General features: G+C 43.2%; 1 protein-coding gene across 2 annotated transcripts in view; it reads left to right on the top strand.

The window, feature by feature from the left end:
• The window catches only part of KIF16B (kinesin family member 16B), a 1,684,060-nt gene that overhangs the window by 1,222,462 nt on the left and 436,036 nt on the right, over nucleotides 1–25,562 (top strand). For both annotated transcript variants that reach the window (XM_085612707.1, XM_085612706.1), the window contains exon 22: nucleotides 16,702–16,752. In XM_085612707.1, the coding sequence (XP_085468833.1) occupies nucleotides 16,702–16,752 (51 nt within the window). The remainder of the gene's footprint in view (nucleotides 1–16,701; nucleotides 16,753–25,562) is intronic.

Here is a 25,562-nt window from a genome sequence, read left to right as displayed (position 1 = left end):
CATGTATTCTATTAATCAATTAGGCTCTCTAGTGGTACTCCGCATGCTGACTGGTATAACCGGTTTTAAATGCGACAAATCTTTAAGCCCGGTAACTAACGGGGATATCTTCATGTCCCCACATTCGGCTGACGTGCAGTAGTACCACACATGTGATTGCTTTTCCCTCACTCGCTCAGATGCACCTTTTTACAATCCAGCACGCACAGCTGTTTCTAACATGGGGTGGATGGCGGAGGTCAACTTACCTGCTTGACAATGCAGGTATTCACTCAATTTGGCACAGAAGCTGAGCGCGATCTGGGTTTACGTATTTTACGTATGTTGCCATAGCTTGCATGCAGAGAGTATTTATACAGCCAATACTGTTTCAGCTCAGGTAGCACACCACATAGTCTGTTCACTTTGTCAATTCATGATGACCATGATGTGATGTCATTTCGCCTATCAGCAGTAAAGCAGCGCTACAGTAAAAGTTACCACATGTAGTAAAATGCCTAGTCACTCGTAACAAAATAGAAAAAATACTACCACTGTCACATGTATATAATGCACCATTCCTTATCAGCGCGCTATGTGAACAAGGCCGCATGTCTGGCAGCCGAAAAGCGTCATTTGGACCTATAATGTGTGAATAAACAACACTTATCTTCATCATTGCCCACGGAGTCTGTATCCTGGTGTTGCGCCGTTTGTTTGGATGGTCGCGCTTTTGGATTTCATTGTGAATATATATATATATCTGAGGTGTATGTGTGTTTACGTATGTACAGGTATTAATTTAGGTATGTCCATGGGGAGTACGTATCTGCTTTTGTGGCTTTGCTCCTCGTGAGTCTCTAGTTTGACCTTGAATTGGTCGTTGCTTATGCATTTTGTTTTCCTTTCTCCTCTGGACTTTTAAGTTACATAGTCTTGCAAGGTTATCCTCTCTCTAGGAGGGTTTTCTCCATCTGAGAGGGTTCTCTTCCGTCTATTGTTGTGTTCTTCTTGCAGGGCTTTTGCTCAGCATTGTAGGTCTCTCTCGATCTCTCTCTCTCTCTCTCTCTCTCTCTCTCTCTCTGGGGTGCTTTGATATATCTCTTCCTCTGTATCATAGGTAGAGGTTAGTTCGCATTCTACTTTTCACAATAAGGAGCTGATGTTCTAATTCAGTGTATGGGTTGATGTCTTTGGCCCCTTAGCCTTGTCAGGTTATGGGTTGATTACCCTCAGTGGGGCTACATAGTGTTATGGTTTCTCTGAAGTGTTTCTTCACCACTTCCTTATCCCTCTGATGTTGGTGAGGTTGTTCACATGATTTCTCATGAGGGTTTCTCACAGTCCTTCTGGTGAAGCATTTTATTTTCTTCACCTGTGATTCTTTCGACAGTGGGGTTACTATGACTGGCTAGTATTTTTCGGGGATCTTCTTTTGCAGACCCATCTCCAAGGGTGATGTTGCTTGGGTATCTAATTCTAAGCTAATGAATCTTCAGCTAGATGTCTAGATCAAATGAATAAGTTACTTACCTTCGGTAACACCTTATCTGGTAGATTAAATCAAAATGGTCGCACACTGCTGACCTACCTGCGTGTTACCCCAAAGAACTGTGGTCCCTGTAGTCAGCGTCGGCGGATACACCTATGCTCGTAGGAGTTGCTACGAGAGGTACTTTACCTGATAATGATTTTAGCAGCTTACACAGCAACCCCACACTCTTTCCTACTCCCTGCTGACGAGAGGCAACTACCTCGAAACACGTGTCCAGGGATGGCTAACGCTATTCACACTTGCACTCATGACACAAGCATAGGTGTATCCGCCGACGCTGACTACAGGGACCACAGTTCTTTGGGGTAACACGCAGGTAGGTCAGCAGTGTGCGACCATTTGGATTTATTAATTTAGTGGCTCCTTGAGCCGGGAGAGCCGACGGGCTCTAGGTTACGCACCTGCGTTGCTACGAGAGGTACTTTACCTGATAATGATTTTAGCAGCTTACACAGCAACCCCACACTCTTTCCTACTCCCTGCTGACGAGAGGCAACTACCTCGAAACACGTGTCCAGGGATGGCTAACGCTATTCACACTTGCACTCATGACACGAGCATAGGTGTATCCGCCGACGCTGACTACAGGGACCACAGTTCTTTGGGGTAACACGCAGGTAGGTCAGCAGTGTGCGACCATTTGGATTTATTAATTTAGTGGCTCCTTGAGCCGGGAGAGCCGACGGGCTCTAGGTTACGCACCTGCGTTGCTACGAGAGGTACTTTACCTGATAATGATTTTAGCAGCTTACACAGCAACCCCACACTCTTTCCTACTCCCTGCTGACGAGAGGCAACTACCTCGAAACACGTGTCCAGGGATGGCTAACGCTAGTCACACTTGCACTCATTACACGAGCATAGGTGTATCCGCCGACGCTGACTACAGGGACCACAGTTCTTTGGGGTAACACGCAGGTAGGTCAGCAGTGTGCGACCATTTGGATTTATTAATTTAGTGGCTCCTTGAGCCGGGAGAGCCGACGGGCTCTAGGTTACGCACCTGCGTTGCTACGAGAGGTACTTTACCTGATAATGATTTTAGCAGCTTACACAGCAACCCCACACTCTTTCCTACTCCCTGCTGACGAGAGGCAACTACCTCGAAACACGTGTCCAGGGATGGCTAACGCTATTCACACTTGCACTCATGACACGAGCATAGGTGTATCCGCCGACGCTGACTACAGGGACCACAGTTCTTTGGGTAACACGCAGGTAGGTCAGCAGTGTGCGACCATTTGGATTTACCTTATCTGGTAGAGACAGGATTGAGCCGCAGATTGCTCAACGCTCCACCCATCCTCCATGCTCTGTGAACTGCTAGTCCTGTTAACTACAAGATTCCTTTCTTGGCATGCTTATGCCCTTCTTTAGGACTTCCTAATTGTTTGACACAAAGATGGCTCTTTTTGGCACATTGTTTCCATAAGTAGCTTCTATAAGTAACTCTGCGTTGTTTGTGTGAAAAATAGTCACAGAAGAAACTGACGTCCGTGCATCAGGGGAGGTTTTATATGGGGTCCTTCTACATCACAAGCAGAGGTACTCGTCGCCACGGAATCGCTCGCGGCCTTCTGCCGACGGTCAGCGCTACTACTGTACAAAAATTTCCAGATCTAGTTTTTCGCCTGAAGAGAATTCTAAAGATAAGGAATCTGCGTCTCGATCTTTTCTCTACCAGATAAGGCTTTACTGAAGGTACGTAACTTATTCATCAGTATGTCTAAGGAGTATCTGTTAGTGTCTGGGATTTGGGGGAGGGCGAGGCCATATAGAAAGGCATCCACCACTTCTGTACATGCATGGGGGGTTGCCTCGTATACGGTGGAGTAATCCTTTAGAAATGCCTGGAGGATTTCTCTTTGTGGGTAGAGGGTAGCGCCCTAATATGAGAGGATTTCTAAAATTGGACTTGGGCTGTGTCCAGCTGGACCAACCAAGCAAGGAGTTGACCCGATTTGTCATCTTCTGTATGTGTTTTGGCAGCATACGCAGTAAAGTTGAAATGTCACAGATACTCCAGGAGGGCTGCTTGTTGTGTTTTGGCCTCTGAAAGCACATTGCCTTTGGTGACATCACACTTACAGCTTTTTCCAGCCGCGGCAGGAGCTACTCCCATCTCTGTAATTTCTCAGTCTAGTGTTCTGCAGACCCCTGCTAACTCCTCAAGGCAGGTCCCCTTTGTGACCACTTTAAAGGTGTCACATTCAATTGTCCTAGCAGATGCTGTATCGTGGTTTTCAGCAAAATATCACCGAATGTGGTACTCTACCAGACAGTCTTATGGGAGCCACCACGGTGATGTTGGGAGAGGTGGAGTGTTCCATTGCAAGTCTACGATATGTGCATCTAGTGCATCTTGGTCGGAGATTATACAACCAAGATAGTGTGTTGGAAAGAATGAAGCAAGGGAAGGGGGCATAGAATGTGGTCCATGCACACATATAGGTTGTGGGGTTGGTGTAGAAGGAGTAGAGGCTGGAATGCCGATGTGTGGCCCTCCATACATATGTAAGGGCCCACTGGTGAACCCACCCCATGAAACATGATTGTATGGGGGGGCACGGTAGTTAAAGGTGGGACCTATCTAGGCGGAGATTAAGGACACAGTTGTAGCCGCGGCCCAGCATCCATTCTCATTTGAGTCCTATAAGCTAGCACTCCGGATGCTGCGGTCCAGAAGGTTCCTTGATAGATGTTCAAGGCATAAATACTCCCGAAGAGAATGCATGAGCAATCAAGCCACTGCCTTAGAGCAACACGTACCTCTCCTTCCTGTCTATTACGGTGCAGAGTACTTGAAAATGAACTCCTGGGCGTAACTAGACAATGCCCCCTGGGCATAGGCGCGGAGTATGTAGTGGCATGTATCATACCCCACCACCGTTTTTGCAGATGCTGCAGTTCTCCTGCTGTGGTGTTCATTTCCTGGAGGAATAATATGTGTGCCTATTGTCGCTTAATATATAAGAGGAGACAGTAGCGCTTCCACGCTGTGTGCATGCCACATACATTTAAAGAGAGGACTCTGGTGTTACTGGATGGATCCATTACGTATGTGAAGTTGGCTGCGTGGTTTGTGTGTGGGGGCCTTCCTGAGGCTATCTTTGCATCCTGGTAACGTGTCACCATAACCATGTGGTGTGCAGAACGCCTACCTATCCAGGTGGAATATGTGAGGGGTGATAGGGAGAGGTACCAATAGATGAAAGTGGTAACCTACAGGGCCTACCACAAAAAGTGGTATACCAAAACTGTATGTGATTAGCAACCATTCAGCAATGTGTAGTTGGTGGCTCTGCAATTGCTAGTGAGGTCTGGGGCATGCGCCCTGTTTGACTACATCCAGGTTGTTCATGGCCCGGCAATAGTTACATGTGGTACTAGATAGTGTGATATTCATTTTGGCAAAACTTGAGATGGGGGTACTTGGAATGCGCAGGGTAAACAAAAGAACAAGCACTGTTGCCTTCTGTGTCCAGACATTAGGGAGCAAGACTATATTACAGTGTCTGATGTTTGAGGAGTCACCAACAGCGGGGTCTGGGAACACTGGCGAGAGCCATCGGATGGGTCAGATTCCTCATCTGAAGATGTGTGGGCCCCTCTCGACATCTGAAATCCCAGCGCCAATTCCCAGGGAAGCTGCCCTCTGGAGGGCTTGTTGGCGATCCTCTCTGATTTTCTTTGGGGCTGGGTACTTCAGCGGCAGGGGTCTTGGAGAAGTCCCAGGATTTGATTGGTTCTGGTGTTTCCGCCGGGGTCCCATGGATCTCCCCGCGTCTCCCACAGGGGACACGTGGTGGTGATGGTCTGTCCAGTCCCATGTGTATTTGGTGTCAGTGAAGAAGAATTCGCTGTCTGCAATGATTTTGAGACAGGCAGGGAATAGCCAGAAATATTGACCACTTAACCGCCTGAGCCGTCGTTTGACATCCACGAAGGATGAGAGCTGCCGTTGCACTGCCTGAGTGTAGTCTGGGAATAGCATGATGACCTTGTCCTCAAGCTTTAAGGGTCCCAGACTCTCTGGCAGCCCTCAAGATGGCATTGTGATCCTTGTAATGCAGAAGTTTGGTCAGCTTGGGGTGTTGGCATGCTCCTGGAGAAGGCAGCAAGCTGGCACCCAGTGGGCTCTTTCCAAGGAGAATAAAAGGGTAATGTCTGATGCGAGAATGAAGGACCTGAACCAAGCTTCCAGATATGTCAGTGGATCACGTCTTTCCACCCCTTCCAGCAGCATCAGGATTTGTATGTTGCTCCTACGTGAGCATCCTCAGCGTTTTCCACTGTCCCCTCAAGGGGGTGCACTTGGTCTTGAAAGTCCTGAATCGCACGTTGGTTTCTGTACCTAGCGGGTGCAGTGAGGCCATTGTCTTTTCCTCATTTCTGACTCTATCAGCTAGCTTGCTATGACTATTGAGCAAGAATCTTCGCTCCATCACCAGGGAGCCTAGTTCATTCTCCATAGAGAACGAACTAGGCAGTTCTATGGCAGCGAGTACCTTGTCAAATTTGTCAGGTGCTGGGAATTAGACTGTGTCTCCAAGGATTGGGGTGTCAGTATGATGGACGGAGGGCCGACTGACTTTTGTGCCTGTGCGGGTGCCGCTGACCACAGCCTGCCTATCTTGGTGCCGTCCGGAGCAGGACGTGAACTTACAGTCCTGCTCAGATTGGCGCAGTCCTTGATGGGGGGGTTGCACTAATTCCTCTGTAAATCACCACAGAGAAACGGCTGGGGTCAAAGCCGGTCATTGCTGGGGGGCTGGCAGAGGCGGGAGCTCACCGCCAGGGATGTCAGCGCCATGTATGGTTTATAGTTGCTTTACGGGGAAGAGGGCACCTAAATGTGGTCCCTGAGCCCACACCAGACCAATCCATATCCACCCCCCAGGGGTCGCCACGCTCTGACCTGAGCCCTGGAATGGTCTGTCAGAGGGAGTGCAGGAAGCCTCAGACCTGCATGGGCAAGATCCCTTCTGGGCCAGATCCCGCCTCCCGCAGTGGACCGTAGTTCAGGCGACCTCAAGGCTTTCTCTGCTGTGCCCGAGCGTGTGGTTTTAAGCGGCTGCAAGAAGTGGGTGTTGTTGGAGCCGTCTGCCTTGACTACAGCATTGCTGTACTCTGGCCTGAACGCCGATATGGGTATCGAGGGGGGTGGGGTGAACTGCAGCCCCCATGTGGCGGGGGATCGTGGCTCGGCTCCACCAGCGGCCGTGGCCTATCATGAGGTGGTTTCCATGGGACTGCTTCCTTGCAGAAATCAGCGCATCTGCTGGTCTCGGCGATCGTCCCAGATGGGACAGCTGTTCAGCTCCAGAGATTGGGTAAAACTGGCAATGCACATTTGTATTGAAGCCAGGCCTGGGGGTCGGATTATGGCAGGGCTGATGGCTCAGAGCTCTAGAGATGAGCGTCCGCCATCTTGGCTACTTAACCCACGCCCCTCTCGATACAAAGTCCTTTGCCCCGGGAGAACTCTCACAGCAGAAGTGATGCCTCGGTTCTGCTCGGGTTTCTGCCACAAAGCAGAGGCGATGCATCGGTTCAACTGGATCCACAGATGGGGTAGTAGAGTACCTTCAGGCTTACTTCCAAGGTTCCAGAACTAGGATGGCACCACTTGGCACGATAGGACTCCCAGATGGTGAAGTCCAGGTGCTGAGTTCTACTTTGTTGGAGCCTTCTGTCCCTGAGACTCTAGTGAGTAAGCCAGCCAACTAGCCCTAGATGTCACTTTGGGGTCCTGAGTTCAGTAGATGCCGGTGCAGTCCTTCTCACCCAGGCAAGAGGGCAGCAGGTAAGCACAGCTAGGCGGCAGTCCAGCGGGGCAGAAGTCAAGCAAAGTGGCATTCTTAACAGCACAGCATTCCTTCTTCCTGGCAGAGTATCTGCAGGTCCAGAAGTGTACCAAAGAGGTAGTGTCGCAGGTCCAATATTTATACCTGGTACCCTACCTCTCGAAGGTGGGAGAAGCTTCTGGAGGTTTCCCTCTGTTTTTTATTTTTGGGGGAGTTCTATAAAGTGCGAACTCGACCCAAAGGTATCAGAGCACTTTACATGAGCATCGGTTGCGTTACAGACACACATTCATTTTAGTTATGCACTGGGAGATTAAGTGATTTACCCAGAATCACAGGATTTTGAGCGTCCCTGTCCTGGCTTTAGACCAACTACAAAGAAGTATGCAGTCCTTTATGTGGAGGCAGGAAATAGCCTATTAATGTGTCAGCAGGGCTGTGCCCAGCTCCACCCTTCCATCCTGCCAGTGATGGCCCATCCCGGCACATCTAAGCTCTCTATTGTGTGTGACTGTGTCTGTGTAGGAGGAATATACAAGGTCCACCTGTCAGCTACACCCAGTCATGTGACCCAAGGACAGGCTTCAGGCACGAAATGGCTAAAGAAGGAAAATGGCAACTTTCTAAAAGTGGCATATTCAAAATTGTAATTTTAAATCCAACTTTACCATGAAAGAGGATTTTCCATTACCATTCCAAAAACACAAAACATGAACTGGTTACTTGCTCCCATTTGGAACTTACAGCTTATCGAATGTAGTAAGGTAACTCCAATGTTATCCAAGGGGAGAGGTAGGGCTTGCAGTAATTAAAAAGAATATGAGTTTTTCACTGCCAGGGCATGTAAAACTTAAAATTGCATGTTCTACTTTTTAAATACATTGTACCCTGCCCTGTGGACTGTTTACGGCCTACACTAGGGGTGACTTACAAGTATTTAAAAAAAATGGTTTGGGTCTGACAAAATGTTTATTTTGCCAGATCGAAATGGCAGTTTTTAAAACTGCACACACAGGTGCAGTGGTAGTGCTGAGACATGTTCGGAGGGCTGCCTCTGTGGGTCGCTCAATAAGTACTGCATGCCCACTTGTAACATTTAATGTACAGGTCCTGGACACATGTAGTACCACTTTACTAGGTGCTTACCAGTAATTTAATTGTGCCACTTTGGGATAAGCCAATTTTAGCATGTTTTAAGGAGTGAGCACATGCTCTTTAGCACTGGTTAGCAGCGGTAAAGTGCACAGAGGCCAGCAAAAATTAGATCAGCAAAAATGGTGGAGGAAGGCAAAAGGTTTGTGAGAAGACAACCCTAATGCTGATAAGTCTACCAGAGAAGAGTGGAAATTAGGACTCCTGCATTCCTTTCCGCTTTACCACTCCTGCCCAAGTTCTCAAGAAGATCAGGACTGACTTGAGCCCAAGTCATCCTACTGGCTTCTGATTCTGCATGGAGTGTTTATTAATCACAATTCAGTTAATTAAAACCATTGCATGATAAAAAACAACATATTTTTTTTGGGGCTTTAACATATATCCTCCAATCAGACTCGGAAGAATCTGCTATTGCAGCGCCTGGGTACGGTTCTGCACCTGGACCTTTACAATCCCAACCTTAATGCTTGTAGATTGAGCGGTAACTGCAGAACACCTTCAACCTTCTTCTGGAGTTGGTTGATGTCATCTAGTGAGACAGGCATCCCTCAACAGAAACTCCATAAGAATATTGTTGGGACTCATTTGTGGCTTGGTGCGGTACTAGGTGGATTTATCCTCTCCAGGCAAAGTTATCTGCTATTTTATTTGTTTAGCCCCTAACCTGGCATGGCTTTATTGTGTACACAGTTAAAGAATATTTTTCGACTTTTCAGAGGTTGCCTGATCAGCTCTCGTTGTTTAAGCCTTTCTTTGTTACGCAATTTATAAAAGATGTACATTTCTTTCCTCCCTCTCCCTTTGTCATGCCACAGTGCAACCTTAACTTTGTCCTTTTGTGTCTGATGTGCAGGTGCACTCCCGTCGAGCTGCTTTACAGCTACTCCTTGCAACATTTCACCCTCAAGACTGTATTTCTCGTCACCATAACATCCGAGTAGCGTATGAATGAGCTGCAAGCTGTATGTGTAAATCAACCATATAACACCTTCTTCCCAGATTAGCTCTTGTTGCAGCTATGGGCATCTTTTTTACTCAAGTTGTGACGCCATTCCACATCGTTCAGAACATCACTATGCTGGCGTTCTATGCTCCCCCTCACTTTTCTGAGGGGGAGGAGAGATTCCATCGCTTGGACCCGCAAAAGAGCACTGAGCTTATACATAGATCGTACCAAAGAACTTCGGATGGGTGATCAGCTCTTTGTGGGGTTCTCTAGAGTGGAAAAAAGTCAAGGCTGTGCAGAAGAGAACCATCTCCTGCTAGATCGTGCTATGCATTAAGATCCTCTGCACATTGGATAAAAAGCAGCCTCCGGAAGAACTATGTGCTCACTCTATCAGGGCCAGGTGGATACTTGGGTGTTCCTTCATATGTTTGCAAAGGGCTTTTGTCTGGACAGTCTGGTGCGCTGAGTGGGGCGTTTTGTCCGCTCGATCCTGCACAACTTTCTGGTTTGAGTCCATTCACAGAACCACCTCCAAATTTTTAGCTTTGTTAGCTATTCGAAAGGTGAGTATTCTGCAGCTAGAAGTCTCTATCAGAAGGACAGGTTACTTACATTCAGTTAAGTTCAATCTGGTAGAGACTCTAGCAGCAGATTTCTCACCTGCCATCACATACTCAGATTTCTGTGATTGAACTATATCCATTATTGAGATCCCAAATTTAGGATTCTTCACACTGGCCATACCAATTTGATTTTGGGACTTTGAATTTGGGGGTATTATTTTAACCAATTGACATCCGCACGCAGTAGTGGCACCTACATAGGCTCTCCACGTCATTTCTGCAGGGCGACGTATTATTGTGAAGCCACGCAGCACCACCTACCGGTGCATAAAAGTGCTGTTGAAAGATTTCTGGATCCAGTCTGACGTCTGGGGAATATTCAAAAGGTGAAGAATCTGCAGCTGTATAGATTCTCTACCAGAAAGAGCAGTAATGAAGGTAAATAACTTGTTCGTCTGGAAGGGTGGAGAAATATCCAATGGACAAATAGGTCTTAGAAGTTGTTCAGAGCGGTTACAATAGTCAGTACAAGCCTCCACCACCTTTGATTCCACAAAAAAGGGCTCCAAATCACCAACTACCCCAGTGCAAATATCGTCACTAATAGAACCAGGTCCTCCATCTATTCAAGATACATTTTGGTTCCCAAGAATGTTCCGAAACAAGAATTCAGACTTATATTGGACCTAGGCGAGCCAACAAGTACATCAAGCGACACAAATTCCGAATGCTACCTCTAGACCAAATTTTTCTGCAGCTTATGAAATGAGACTGGATATGCTCTGTGGATTTAAGAGATGCTTTTTTCAACATTCAAATTGCAGTCAATATTAATAAATTTCCTAAATTCCTAGTTGCCAAAATCCACTGCAAGTACGAAGTGCTGCAGTTTGGCTTCAAGTCAGCCCCAAGACATTTTCAAAATGCATGGCAGTGGTAAACGCTTTTCTCCACAGAAAAAGATTGTCTACCCATATTTAGACAATTGGCTGATTACAAAAGTACTCCAGACTTCAATTTTCCTTGATTAAAATGCATCTGCAAATTATAACAGCTTATCGCACCTACCAACTATAAAGGCTCCACGCAAAGGCACAAAAATAAAGGTCTATCTTTACAATCCCAGTCATCAAAGTGTTCTTCAAAGGATTTTAAAAAAAGATCTAGGGCCAAATGTACGACTGTTTTTTACGATCACAAATGGGAAATAGGCCCGTATGCGGCCGCAAAAGATGGTGGCGTTTGCGAGTCGCTATTAGGAAGGGGCATGCCATGGGCGTCCCTTTCTAATAGCGAGTCCAAATGGTATGTATCATTGTTTTGCAACTGCATCTGCGGTCTCAAAACACTCATAGTTTACCACCTACTTCAAGTAGGTGGTAAGCCACCCGCAAACGGGAAGGGGTCTACAGCTGACCCCTTCCCCTTTGTGAATGTATGCGAAAATATTTTTAAGATCAGGCAGTGGTCTCATGGACCGCTGCCTACTCTTAAAAAAGGAAACCGAAATGTTACATTTTTTATATGCATTCCGTTTTCCTTTAAGGAAAACGGGCTGCATTTTTTAAAAAAACTGGTTTATTTAAAAAGCATTCACAGACATGGTGGTCTTCTGATCCCAGCAGGCCACCATCCCTGAGAGTGCTGGCCATTCCCAATGGGATGCAAATTGCGACCTGCCTCATGAATATTGATGAGACAATTTGCAACTCACAAAATGGAAGGGGTCGTACATCTGGCCCCTAGTCTTCAGTTAGGACTGCTGCCCTAGGAGTTTCATCTAGTCCTCCTAGTCTTTCTACACTGCTGCACTTGCCACTCTCCTCAATACGGCTGGCAGAGGAACACCTGTCCCATTTTAGATCTCCGTCCACTCATTGCGTTCCTGAGAAAGGACAAATTCAACATTCTCACGTTGGCCCAGGTCTTGTCTGCCCTGAATCTCAGAGACTGGATGATAGCATTTGACTTGCACAGTGCGTATTTCCAGATTACCTTCCTGCAGGCCCATAGGCAGTGCCTGCAGTTCATGGCGGGCCATGAGCATTTCCAGTTTGAGGTGCTCCCCTCTGACCATACCAGTGATCTTCACGTGTTCACGTAAGTGATGGCTGTAGTCGTTGCATATCTTCGGGGGGTACCAGTTTTCAAACACTTTGAAGACTGGCTGTTAAAGGTGGACTCGCCCCTGGCATGAGTAGACCATCTCAAGACGATGGTGAACCTTTCAAAGTACCAAAGTCACACTTGATTTCTTCGCAGATACTCCTGTTAATCAGAGCTCCCTTTGATACTATGTGATATGGCACATGCAATCGCTGCAGTAGGATCTAAAGTCTCAGCACAGTACCAGTGACATACCCCTTTTCCTACACCTCTCAGAGGTTTAGTGGTAACGGAGAGATGGGGAGGCCATCTGGAAGAGATTGAGATCAGAGGACTCTGGTTTCTAGCAGAAACCCACCTCCATGTCAATTTGGTACAGCCACAGGCTATACGCTTTTGCTGAAGGCCTTCCTACCATCTATCAGAGTTCTCACTGACAACACTACCGTCATGTGATACTGCAACAAACAGGGCAGAATGGGGTCTTGAGATCTGTACCACGAGGATTTGCGCCTTTGGAAGTGGCTGACTTGCCATGGCATTTCTCTGATCGTGAACAACTCAATGGGATCTTTAAAAGCTATGGCAGACAAACTCAGTTGCTGATGCCTTACGGAGGTGGCTTAAGTTGTTTTCCAGCAATTGGGGGAACTTTGTCTTCAGCTCTTCGCCTAAGCAGAGAAGGCGCATTGTCAGCACTTTTTAGCGCTAGAGTTCCCAAGAAATCTTTCTCTTGGAGACACATTCTGCTTGGAGTGTGATTCAGGACTCTTACATGACTTTGCCTCTACCCCTCTTGGGTCGATATCTAAAGAAGATTAAGACTTACCAGGCCCAAGTCTTCCTGGTGGCTGCGGGTAAGGCCAGTAGGGTGTGGTAGTTAGACCTCCGGGGCATAAGCCCTCCAATGAAGCTGCCACTTCAAGAGGATCTGATCTAATGTCATAGAAATAGGGCAGGGTACTGCTCCCGGGCTTCTGCATTTTCAACCCTCATGCATGGAGATTGAGGGGTGACACCTAGTCTCCTCTGATATTCATCCTAAAGATGTTGATGTGATTATGGCAGCCAGGTGTCCATTTACAAATCTGGTGTACGCTCGGTGCTGGGTCAAGTTTGTGGCTTGGTGCAGTACTTGTTGAATTGACGCTGTGCAAGCTAGGCTGTCTGACGTTGTTTGTTTTGTCATTGTTTTTTGTTTTGTTGTTGACCCAGCAAAGACTTGTGCTGGGCACTGTTAAAGGCTGTTTGTCAGTCCTTTTGGCTTTTATGAGCTTGCCAAATCAGCTTTCTTTGTTTAAATAAGCTGGTTTGATGAGATTTCATAAGGTTGACATCACATTTCCAACAAAGCCACTTGTGATGCCACAGTTGGCTTGAATTTGATTCTCACCTTTTAGTGTACCCCCATTTTAGCCAATGCACATCTGGTGGATAATCCATCTACCTGCAGTTTCTTGACCGACCCTCTGGCCTCCCAGTTTGATGGATATGGTACAGGGAAAGTAAAAAAGATTCAACTTGATATTTTGGGTCTGCACTACTGTTGATGTCAGTTCCTCCCCTAGCCTAGAAAGCTTTAAAAAAATGGATGGAAATAGACGTTCTTGCGTGAGGGTTGGGGCTATGTGGCTTTATTAATGTCATCTGAAGCCACTCCTGGTGTGGATACGAATCTAGCACACCCTACTGGAGACATGAAAGCTTTGAAGTTTCCAGATCTAGACTCATACTTGGGATTATTCCACATGTGCATAATCTACAAATAGATAGAGTATCCACCAGAAAGATCTTTACTGCAAGTGAGTAACTTTTTCTTCTCAGACAAGCTGGTGTTAAGTACTTGAGCTGGATTCCTGCAGAAGATAGTAATTCCTTCCAATATCGAGTAGGCTATTCCTGTTTCGACTTACTTTTTCGACTCAACAGAGGAGAGACTGCGGGCTTATTAGCAAAGGTAAAGGTGCACTTTTGGTGTAATTTTAAAAATGTTTTGCTATTCACAAACTACAAGTGTATTTTTACTTGTCATATTTTTATGACTGCAGAAACTGTGTATTCTTTTTATGTGTGGAGTTCTCCACAGTTGTAAAAGTACTACACATAAAACGAAACAAGTAGTTTGTGAATAGCAAAACAAATAGTAAACTTACACCAAAAGTGTAAGTTTCCCCTTTTGAACAAGACCTTCTATAGTTTAAACCCCAAGAGAGCCTCAGTTTCTACATAGATCATACCTGGGACCATTGGGTGTATTATCAACTCTATGTGGGCTTCTCAGAACAGTTAAGCAGGGCAAGGCAGTGTAGAAAAGAACCATCCCTAGGTGTATGTCTTCTACATAAAAATCTGCTCCGGGCAAAGAAGCAACCTCCTGAAGTATTGAGGGCTCATCCCACTAGAGCCAAGGCTGCTAGTATTGTGCTGTCACTTGGGTTACTTGTCCTGGATATCTGTGAGGCTGCTACTTGGACATCAGTGCACACATTCACAATCACTATAGCCTTGCCAGTCAGGATTGGCTTTTGCCCAATCCGTCGTGTAGGTCTTGTGGGCTGAACCATTCCACAGACTCGCCACATGTAGAGGTACTGCCTTGGTATCTATTCATAAGGTAAGGAACCTACAGTTAGAATTATCTATCAGATTGTCGGCATGGGTCACGTATCTCAGAAGCACATATAAAAACATAGCCCTCTCATCAGGGAATTCTGTCCCTACTAAATCCATTTGGCACACACTTGATGAGTTTATGACCGTCAACTAACAGCCTCTCGTTTCACTCTGCTTGTAGTTTGAACACAAGCTGGATCATTCACTCCTGTCATATCTCCTGTCCCCCACATGGCGTACCCCTCCCACTCTCATGCATTTCCCCCTTTTTCTTCTCTGTTTCACTGAGTTTCATTAGTTTTACCCACTAGAACCATCACCGACACCCATGTTTGACATGACTCCATCTACTGACACCCATTATCACTCTCCTGTTCATGCACCTACTATTTGAAAGGAGTCATTGTTAACTTTACTGTTGTGTACTGTCACATGTTATCTGGCAAGATATTTACGTTTGGTTAGCTTCATTCTTTCCACCATATGCACAAGGCTATGGAGTATCTCATTGTATACTATTCCTGTATTCTATTGGGCCTAACATTTGTATGTACCTTTTTTAGCTCTTTATTTCACAGTGTCCTTAAGAAAATAATACAATATTTGCAACATAAAAAAGAAAAATCCATCAGAATAACTTACCCTTGGCAACTCTCTTGCTTGTAGATACTTTAACCACAAATTCCTCACTAACCCTTCCCCTTTTTTAGAGTGGGCTCTTTTCCCAACTACAAAAGTCTCAAACTAGAGATCTACACCATGGTCAGGCAAATTTGCTTCGGAGGGCACAGACGAGCCTTTGAAAGCAACTGATGTCAGAGCATTTGGGTGCGGGCCCACTCATCACTTCTGGAGTGGAATAACGTCATCCCGGAAGCATACAATGCCACCTACCCGCACGTATTAATGCTGCTTTTGAGTTTTCCCCATCCAGTCTGACACCTGGGAGGATTTTCCTAATGTGAAGAATCTGCGGTTTGGAGAGAATATCAACCAGCAAGAGCATTACTGAAGGTAAGTAACTTGTTTTTTCATACTTCACTTTTCTCCTATGATCTTTTAGCATCCAGGATACAGAAGCTTGCCTTGAAAATTCACAAAATTTATTGTCAGACATTTTTATACAGGGATGCAAATGAAAGATTACGACAACTTAAACACATTTTTAGACTAGGCAGTAATTGTGGATTTGGCTACTGAATTTGTCAAGTGCGAATCCTGTTCTTACACATTCTAATCAGATCCCTTGTTGTCCCTTGTACATATTTATACTCTGGCAATCTAATAATAGTACAATTCACATAAGTTTAAGTTTGTATTACTTCCTGATCAGGATTGCTGGAATGCTAATAAATGGCAATAGGAGGCAACCGAATGGTGCAGTATATGGGGTGCATTCATGCACGTTGGTGTGTTGCGATTTTACTGCTATGTTGTCGGGGATAATCTTTGAAAGGATTTCATGTACTTTTGGCCAGTTGTACATCTGAATATCAAATTGATGATTTAAGGACCGGATTCATCCTTCAGTTAGATTGTTTGTATTTAATGTAAATGTGGTAGGTAGGTTATTCTAGAGCCATCCCTTCGTCCCTGACGTTTGAGGGTTGGTTGCTCTCTCCCTTTTGGGAAACATTTCTATAAAGTGTATGATATCGATTTTATCTCTATTAAATAGTTGAACATTTATAGATAAATATATTTTAAAGTGATTATGGGACAAGATTGTAGGTAGTTGTTGTTTTAATATGCAAAAATTTTTATGACTCCGTAGAATCTGGTTGGTCATGTTATTTAGGAGGTTGAGACCGGTTTAGTTCATTTTCCTAACTATTGATCCTTTTCTTCCCTTCTTTACAGTTTTTCATCCTTTGTTTTCCTTTTTCATGTTTCAACTCAGATTCACTTTCAGTTTAACATATTTAAAAAAGATATAAAAACATATTGAGGAGCCTAAATGTCTGTTTGTTTCAGGAAAATGAGACCGTGCAGAATGGGACTGTTCAACGCAAGCTAAAGTATGAGGTATGTGATTCTTAAGAGATGGACATAGAATTCTGAAAATTCCAGTTTGTTCACCAATTAAATGATCATACTGCCTGCCTAATTGAATTGACAAATTCACAGCATAATCTATGCTTCAATAGAAAAGTTAGTGCTTATTTTATAACACTAAAAAGCTCTTTTTGGTTCTTGGAAATTGGGTTGAAATTGCACGCTGCTTTGGTGGAGGCTCTTTTTGCAATTCTTGATTTGTAGCAGTATCCCTTTCCTGAGTCTCTCTAAATTCAGTTCAGCAGTTTATCATCAGACGTCAAATGGATATTCTTTCTTTGACATTTATAATGGGGACTTTATTTGCCATCATACTGAAAGTTATTATCAAATTGTAGTTTCCATTAGAATTTGTTGTCACCTGTAAACTTCCAGAGAGTGAAAAAACAAGTTTTACCTCCTATCATTTGTGGGCCTTTTATAGAGTTGTGTGTTGTTCTGCGTTGCTATGTCTGGAGACTAGCCACAGATGCATGTATTTAGACTGATTTTGTTTTTCAGTATTACATTAAAGACTTGTTGTGCAATGCCATTCCTTAAGGCATATAGAACGTTTTTGGCCCAATTATGCGTGGTCAAAATAGTGTAAAACCATAGTTACCCTAGTTGAATTATGATACTTTATGAATACATATGTTTTTCCTAGCAGCTGAAAATATTATTGAGAGGTGTGGCGCAATGGCTAGAGCGGCTGACTCCAGAGCGTGGGGTTCACGGTTCAATCCCCGGCCTCAGCTCAGCGTCATGTAACTCTGGGCAATAGCTCACTTAATCGCCCTGACGGCCCCCAGCACCTTGAAAACTTAAGGGTTGATATGCTTTACAAATAGGAATTTTTATTATTATTATTATGATGACAAATACATAAGGTTTTCCTAGCAGCTAAAAAACAGGTGCATTTACACTGAAGAGTAGCCTCAAAAAGACGGTTGGGTTCCAACAATTACAAACATTGACAGTCTACAACATATTTTCACCTGCTTCATGGCAATGATTGTTCTTGAGCAACACACTTTTAAGTTTTGTTCTCATTATGCCATGTTGTTAATCCTCCTTTTGTGTAATTCTGTAGGCTGATTTTGCTAGTAATATGTTTAGTTGAAATACATAAGGTCCTATGAGTTGTTTTCTTAAAATCATTTGAAAGACAAGTCCTCTCTTCATTCACTCTGTGTATCTATTGCTAAAAAGTGAACTCCGAATTAAAAAGGAAACCCAAGTTCTTACTTTGTACACCATTATCAGCACTGAAGATATAACTCAAATTCCTGTTTGAAGGTACATAATGATAATCAACATTATGATTAAGACATCTTGAGATGTCTACTCTAGGCTTTGGAAATTGTATGTGTGATAATGTTCCCAGATCTTTTGGTGATAATAATGAATCATTTGAAGCTTTGTAGCATTATTGTGCACCATTGACAGCACCAAGGATGCAATTCTGTCTGAAATAGGGAGATACTGTGGATTTTTCATGACTAAGGTCTGATTCACAAACTACACTTTTGAATAAGTTTACTACTTTTCGGTATTGACAGACTGCATTTCTGTAGTAACTTACACTTTTGTAGTAAGTTCAGTAGTACAAATGGTCAGCCACTGGTACTGCAACACCCTCCATTGAAAATAATCGAGATAGAAACATAAATTAAAACCCCCTCATATATAATGTTACATTAAAATAAATATTATTTCAACTATTCAATATGAATTTAAATATGTTGTTATACTTTTAAAGCAAATATTAAAAATAAATGTACATTTTTTAATATTTATTTCAGAGTTAAATATACATTATTTTATTTTTCCCTATACTTTGCTGTATGTAGATATTCACCATGGCTATGGAGGGTCCCTATGTTAAAGTATAGGGAAACATTTTTAAACGTTTTTTTTAACTTACAAAGAAATAATAAATATATTTTTATGTTGGATATTAATGTAAAATCATATGATATATTTACTTTAAATGTAGAACAATGTAAAACAAATGCTAGTGCACTATTAAATTGATTAAACTTTAAAGGAAATATATCAAATACAAATAATTTTACTAAAGTTTAAGTTAATATTTAAAATAAATTCCCACCCAAAGAAAATATTTTTTTTAATTTAAATGAATAATTATTAAATGATATGTCTAGAATTGAAATAATGTAATGATTTGTTTGTAAAATGTATCGTTGCATAATACTTTTAATTCAAAATTGTTTACTAAAATAGTTTAGGTTTAAATATTAAATATATCTGTAGTGTTTAATATATTTTTTTAACACTAATTTATTCATATTTTTAACTATTTAAAATAATTAAATATAATTTAACATTTCCTATGACGTTTTATTTTTTGGTCCCTACCTCCTTTATTTTCAAGGGAACGGTGTTGCAGTACCAGTGGCTGGCCATGTGTAGTGCTGAACATACTGCAATTGATATTTTTTTAGGTAATTTACTCTCCGAGTTTGTGAATATGGAAAGTAGTAAACTTACCCAAAAGTGTGAACTTATTCAAAAGTGTAAGTTACCCTTGTGACTCAAGAGATCCGGGTCTTCATTTAAACTAATATTTTGATAGCAGCTCTTTGTATCTTCTGTAAGTTGCACATCCATTGTTTTGTACCTGCTGGCATAAAGGATATTTCGGTATGTGACTTGGCACTGAGAATGGCTTTTGTGATGGTGGATTGAAAGTTCTGGTAGGGGAAGGGCTTAGTGCTTTCCAGAAGTAGTTAGTGGTTTGCACCACATCGCAGACTTGGTTCCCGTTGTTTTTGAAGATTTTTCTCAATTATTCTACATTGATGTCCTTTTCACATTGAAGTTGCGTTTTAGAGAAAGAGTAAGAGAGGGAGAGGGAGAAAGAAAGAGAGCGAGAGAGGGAGATCCTGACAGGATAGGACATTACGACAGGATAGGACACCACATATCGGTGCCATAGTGGCGTTGTCTTTCCGTATGTCTTCTATGAAACATTTTAGTAACACTGCATGTGGGTGCAACCTCAAGCAAGTACGTTGATGTGGTTGATGTTTGCATGAACCACATATGTAAGCTAGACCCAATAGAGCTGTTCATCTTATATTTGAGTCTCCTATATCTGATGGTTACCAGGAAGCTATGCTTGCATTTGCCACATCAATGGCTTGATTATCATTTGTTTGCATTTAAATGCTTTTGTAATTCATGGTAGCCAATTTTGTAAATAATTTATAGGAGGGTGTTTGGTATGAAGAGGTTGTGTTCTGGGCTCAGTTTGAGTTTCTTTAGGAGGGGTAATGTAATTACAAACAAACCTGAACAGAGAAATACATTTAGAACAAGCATTGGCATAGCCAATAGGTCACGCCACTGGGACCTTATAAGTGTTTAGCCATGCAACAGTTGATGTTGTTGCACCAAGGATAATGTGCTGGATAACTAAACACTTATAAAGTCCCAAAGGCGAGACCTATTGGCTATGCCAATGCTTGCTCATGGTTCTTTTCATACAGGCAGAGGACGAGATACCTGCATGGAATCAATCATCAGCCAGTTGACACAGGGTCAATTCCAAAATCAGCTTGCTTGCATTGGCACGGACAGCAGCGCGGCCTGTGAATGTGGCGAGTGTTTCTTCCTACACTCCGAGGCCAAACACATGTAGACAACAGAGTGCTTGATGTCCTCTTCGAAAACAACTCTGCCAAAATCACAGGAAGCCTGCTAATTAGGAACTCACACAATTTCACCTTGGTCCTCTTAGTACAGGGAATGGCACTCCCCTCTACACTTAGACATGAACAGCATCTGTTAATAAATGCCCTTTGCCTTGCGCATCTGTGCCAGTCATTGCCCTCCGTGACCAAAACCAAGCTTGGCAGCACACGCCAACAGCTTCCTTCTCACTCAACACAGTGTTGAGCTGCTGAAGCAGTTGAGAGCAATTTAAAAAGCTGCAACATGTTCAGAACAACATTGACATTTATTACGTGTTTCCTTGTAATTCAAGCCTGTATAATCCCATACTGAATTATATATTAAATGTTCAGTAACCGCGTCACAGAAAACTAAATTAAACCTGTCTTGCTCTGGATCACAAAAATCATTACGTTGGCACTGGGTAAATAGAAGCGGAAGAGGTGCAGGCAGAGAGGGAGAGTTGTCTGGACACTGCATGCTGAATGACGACAGGCTGAGTTTACGCAGATACATGAATAAGGAGAAGACATTTTCACTTGCAACTATCATAACAACTGTATCTTCTTTTACACACAGATCTTAGACACAACCCCGAACCATTATTTCCAAGTTTCCAAGAGACCCTGACTTCTAAGGTTTTATGGGCAGGATTCAGAAATAAATGCTGCAGTGCTGTGCGGTGATCGGTATCACGCTGAACACACAAGGACAGTATTTGCTCATGTATCCTGACCCCACTGCTCTGTGAGCACAGAGCTTAAATGGATACAGGCTCAAGAAAACAGGCTGATTAAATTAACCAGGGACAAAAACACCATTCACTGTTATGACAAGGCCCGCACAGTCTGCCTGCAGACAAGGCTCGGCCATTTAATGAATAACTTTGCTTAAGGTCAATGAGCGCCCACTTAAGGCAGAGATTTATGGAGCCTCACGCAATCCCTCGGCAGACTCAACCCCCCAAGAGGCCCGACCCATGTGACTATGGGGCTAGTGTGCGCCATTCCCCGGCATGCAACGCGTTAACAAAACCGAGACACAAATTGAGCGAGACGGGAGAACTAGTGTTCGAAACAAATGCCTACGCCTTGCTTCTTATCATTAAAAAGGAACTAAATCATCCTGATACTGCTGTTTTTGTTTCAACAATTCTAGGCTGTTTTTTTTCTCAGAAGAGCACGTTTGTACCAGTCCTTATTTAGCGTGGGTGAGACACGCAGTGGAAGAACAAGCGCGCGCGGCCACGCTAATTACAAACAGATGGCCCCTGCGCGCCGCTGCTCGTTCTCGCTAGCACGAGTGTGAGGAAAAGTGCAGACCGATTTCTAAAGGTAATCTCCAAGGGCAGCGCACGCGCGCTGCACTAGGCTCAACCTAAAAGAATAACTACAAAGTCAAGTTGTTACAGAAAGACGTCTTTACAGAGAAACCTGAAAAAAACTGTTAGAAATATAAAATCTATTTATTTCATGATTAGTTAAAAGAAGCAATTTAATGAAGAAGTGGACAATGCTAAAACATGGTTGGGGTAAGGTCTAGTATTTATGTAGGCTAGTGATGAAACAAAATACCTAAAAGTCCTTAACTCTGGCTTTTCTAGCTGTGCTTTCCTCCTGTAGCTTCACATCACTTCTTTTGGAACCGGGTATTTTTCTTTTTCATTTCATATAAAAAAATTAGATGCTGTACTCAAGGGTCTCTTGCCTCCAGTGCCATCATGGATGTCAGTTCAGCAAAATGCTAGGGGTAGCGGAAGTAACATCACATGCACATGATCTAACCAGATGACATCACAGGAAATTATGTCAAATAGCCTTTGATTATGGTGACATCACAGGAAGTCACACCAAGTGAATGTGTTGGCATTACAAGAAGTGATATCACTGAAGCTAATAACCTGCAATAAGTAATAATGGAAAAAATATACTAAAGTATCTAAAATTTCATTTTAGATCACATCCGATATACTGTCTAGGCTGCTGTTGTGACATGTCAATAATGTACCCACAAAAAGCCAGCACAGTAACCATAGACAAGGAGAAAATACATTATAGGTCAGCTTCAATCTTTTAACCTTAAACATAGCTTCAGATACCCATGTACAGTGTTGAGTGCTCAGGCACATTCATCATTTGGTAACCACAACCATCAGATTCCTACATAATATACCAACTATAATACTTTTGGGGGAAAAAATCAAATGCTCAAATATAAGTAAAACGCCCTGGCAGAATGTCGAACTACAAAGGCAAATCCAATGTATGCTCGGGCATAACCTCATATGCACAGTGTTGTCTCATAAGAAAATAATCATTAAAAAAAGGGCAGCCCTGGGCAGGACACAAGTACAGCCCCCCATCACAACAAGTCTATACACAGACTCCACAGACCCAGTCCTGGGCAATCATGACCCACCAAATATGAACATACTCATCTCACACACAATTCTAATTTTTTCATCAAAACTACCTGCGTGCATTGTAAATCTGGATGCCTATTCTGGGAGGAGAATGTTTAGTTTATTAACGGATTTGTGTGGCTAACATGGGGTTCAGGCATTTTTTATCTCTGCCAGATTTTCAGAATAACAAGTCGGTTGTATTTAGCTTAATTCCATGTAAATATATTTCAAATAATCAAAAATCTGGTATCGGTCCAGGATGCCTGGATCTTTATTGAGCACTGTATTCTAATTATGTTAGCCATATATGTAGCTCTGAACTGCCTGCACACCCTACTCTCTCTCTCTCATTTGTTTGCACGTACACACCCCTCCATTGTATGCACATAGCTTGTTGGCATCCATGTTAACTACACCACATCTCACATTAGTACATGTTCTGCCCTTATATGTGCCCATAGATCATTCTCTCAAATGTAGGCAGATAGTTACATCTCACCTGTGTGCTCCTAGCTCCCTCTCGCTTGTCTACACCTTGCAATTCCACATATCACCTACATCCAACAAACACTGTACCCCTCTGTGAACATGTAAATCCCTCACCTATATTCACCTTGCTCTCACCAGTGCATAGTGCTTGTTAAAGTTCAAATAACTATGGGAAAGAATACTAAACATGACAATACATGTACATGTTCTTTTCTCAAATGAATTATATTACTAGGTCTAACGGGTTACGTTCTTAGACTGAATTAACCCATATATGTCATCAAGATGAATAACCAACTCCCAAAAATCATTTTTGTCATGTATTCTCAACAGTCACAGAAGAGGAAGAAATTAGATTAGAGAGAGAGACACACTTAAGGAAGAGGGAGAGAGTAAAAAGGTGACAATGACTTGGAGGAAGGGACAATGATGGAAATGAGATAAAATGGAAAGAGAGGCAAACAGATGGGAGAGGGGTGAAGATTAAGACTGGAAGAGAGAGGCAAAGGGAGAAGACTGGAATTTGAGGTTGAGGAAAAACAAGGGACACAGAAACAAAGGGAAGATGATAGCCTGGCTTAGAAGTTTGAAGAGAAAAATGCAGGAGGGAGAGAAACAGACAAAGGGCCCGATTTAAAAATTGACAGATGGTACTCAGTCATCAAGTTATCGGAGGACATTACCTCTGCCGTCCTTTTGGACTACTGTGGATTAAAATTAGAAATGACAGCTGGCCCATCGGTCATCTCTGTACATTGAAAGGGATCACTGCTGTTCATTCCGCGGAACAACTTTTTGATGCACAGCCTCTGCCAGTTTTGAAGCCCATCCACCAAACCTTTAAAAATGTTTCAGTGGGGGTTGATTTCTGAAAAAAAAAATATATAAAATGTCCTAGCAGCAACGGACAAGAAAAAAGGCATTAAACACTAAATAGAGCATGCAGTGTAATGTCCATCCTCCAACTGCCCTACTTAGTTTGCTTCAGGGATGAAAAGTTAAGGTCTGCCATTCTCTAAATGAGGCAGGCAGGACTGGGGTTTGGGGGAAAGGGTACTCTGTCATGTTTGCAATGGAGCATCCTGTCCGCCAGACTCTAAATTGAGCCACAAATGTGGAGTACTGTGGGTGAGGGGAGGAGAATGAAATTTAATAAATAGGTCATCGGGGGAGGATTGGGACAAGTAAGAGAAAAGGAGAGGTGGAAGAGGGCAGAAGAAAGACAAAAGGGACGGTGAAATAGGCAGAGGCAGTAGGAGGGAATGAAGACTGAAACCAGAGGTGGGAGGAAAGAGAACTAGTGAAACAGGTTCTGACAGAAGGGAACGAGAAAATTGGTTGATTGGGTAAATACTGGAAAGAGAACATGGTGGCAAAAGGACCGATGGAGTGAGTGAAGAGAGAGGGTGAGAATGAAAAATAGAAAGAGAGAGGGTTCAGTGAGGAAGGTGGAAAGTGAAATTTGGAGAAAGAGAGATGACAAAAAGGCAGCAAGGGCACAGTGTATGGTAAAGTGAAGGATATAAAGGCAAAAGGTGAGATAGTGGAAAGTGCAGCAGGTGGACATGTAAGGAGTTGATTTCCCAAGTTATTCAAATTAAAATTATTTTGTTGAAAATATCCTTTCTTGATATACTATTTGCTGGCTGAGGAGAAGGCAAATGTTCTGCATTTATTTCATTGTTTTCTTCTAGGCCGCACAAAACCCTATTGAAAGAAAATGCCGTACACATGCTGTGATAATGGCTTTGAGTGAGACATTGAGGCTTTCATTTCTTTATGTACCTGGAAATTATCCCTGGTCCTATACCTTATGCTGCTATTGTGTGATGTGATGATTATGTAGAAAAAGCTGACATTGAGGTATCCAAGCATATTCTGTGTAAAAAATATTTAACAGCAGCATTGTAAAAATATGAAAAACTATGGTTTGAGCTTGTAATCGAACATTGTGATGAATAAGTCCTCCTGCAGATTCCCTCATATAATTAATCTTCCCAGGTGGATGATTGGATCTGACAGATCCTGTTCCTAGGATGGGTATGGTTGGAGTGGCTTCATTCTTAAGGAGTCTTCTATTCCAAGATCAGGGTCTTCCAAGCAACTGGCTTGTTTCCCAACTAGGACCGTGATGTTTTCAGAACCTTGTCCTGCTTTGGTGCATATGAGCCAGACACAGTTGATGTGGTCTAGCTCTGCATCTAGCACT

The sequence above is a fragment of the Triturus cristatus genome, chromosome 6 (assembly GCF_964204655.1).
Source record: "Triturus cristatus chromosome 6, aTriCri1.1, whole genome shotgun sequence".
Classification (NCBI taxonomy): Eukaryota; Metazoa; Chordata; class Amphibia; order Caudata; family Salamandridae; genus Triturus; species Triturus cristatus.
The sequence above is the reverse complement of the archived record's forward strand: the minus strand, read 5'-3'. Positions and strand labels throughout refer to the sequence as shown.